Below are 1,429 nucleotides of genomic sequence, written 5' to 3' on the forward strand. Positions count from 1 at the left end.
TAAATCATACAACGTGATGTATAAATATTTTCATCAATGGCCTGTTCTTTGAATTCGTATTAATCTTACATACCGTTACACTCAAAATTTTTTTTACCAACCAAAGATGATTGTCCCACGGTCCTTCCATCACGAAACTTTTGTTCAACCCATTGAAAACCGGTTGTACAATTTCAACCGGAAACTCCGGTAACTTCAACGGCTCAACTAATTCAATAGCTATTTATTCAAGCAATATAAATTTTTTCGTGCAAGTTTACAGCATATTCAAACTAAAATACGTTCTAAAAAAATATATATACCATTTTATTAATTTATTATCTATTTTAAAAAAAAGATTTAACCCTTCGATACCACATACATAAATTTCGTGATATATTATATAAATTTTGCTATATAAATTATGTAAAAAGTGCATAAAAAATATATATTAAAATAATTTTTTTTCAATCGAAACGCCAGATATTAAGAAATATAATAATAATAAATAAATATATGTTTATCATTAATGAAAAATTATAGCATATAAAATAAAAAAGAAATAGTCGAATATGCTATACTTATAGTAACACCAAAGAGTTAAAAAAATATGTGGAAGGATGATATGTGTTTGTATTGCATATAAAACAAAATATCATTAATAAATAATCATTAATAAAACAAAATATGTTATTACATAATAAACGTAATGTCTAAAGATTGCTTCTTATGAAAAGTAAATTTAAAATTAGAATTTAAATATATGATATTTTTATCGATGACTTTGCTTCCTTTTTCTTCGCTCTAGAAAGCAATTTCTTTTCTGAAACGCTATTAAGCGTTTCTTTCAACAATTTAACAATAGACTATGCTTCATTATACGTGTTAATAATCGTTCGACTTTTTCAGTGACTCGAGACCACAGAGACACGCGATGCTTTCTGGAGAACGGAGCCACTGCGGCGCATCTCTTTGTCAGAGAGGATCTGCCCGTCGGCGATACTGTGGGAATTCTCGGAGTGCTAGGTGATCCCGGCTCGAAAGGTGATATCGAGCTAAGTTTACAAGAGCATGACAGTCCCGTCGCATTCTCGCCATATTCAAAGAATTTAACTCTCATCAGACCGCTCGACAAAGAGGGTATTGAGGGACCAGCCAGTGTTTATATCAACGTTATCTGCGGAAAGAAACCTACTGCAGAATCGGTAGAATAATCTTTAGAAACAATTACATTAGAGTTAAATATTAAAATAATGAAACAAATATTTTTAAATGCGATATTAATTTTACTGTCTCCAGATTTTATGAAAAATTTTAGATTAAATTTTAGATTAATTAAATTTTAAGCTGAAAATATAAATTTTTTTTCCGTCTTTATTCCGATTATTTATCTTTATTTATATTATAAATTTTATTATAAATTTTATAATATAATTAGAAATATTTATAG

General features: G+C 28.1%; 1 protein-coding gene across 1 annotated transcript in view; it reads left to right on the plus strand.

The window, feature by feature from the left end:
• Positions 1–1,429, plus strand: part of LOC108689823 (protocadherin Fat 4-like) — a 10,331-nt gene that overhangs the window by 2,671 nt on the left and 6,231 nt on the right. The window contains exon 2 of the mRNA XM_018196764.1: positions 898–1,184. Within this exon, the coding sequence (XP_018052253.1) occupies positions 898–1,184 (287 nt within the window). The remainder of the gene's footprint in view (positions 1–897; positions 1,185–1,429) is intronic.

Source organism: Atta colombica, unplaced genomic scaffold (genome assembly GCF_001594045.1).
Source record: "Atta colombica isolate Treedump-2 unplaced genomic scaffold, Acol1.0 scaffold277, whole genome shotgun sequence".
Lineage (NCBI taxonomy): Eukaryota > Metazoa > Arthropoda > Insecta > Hymenoptera > Formicidae > Atta > Atta colombica.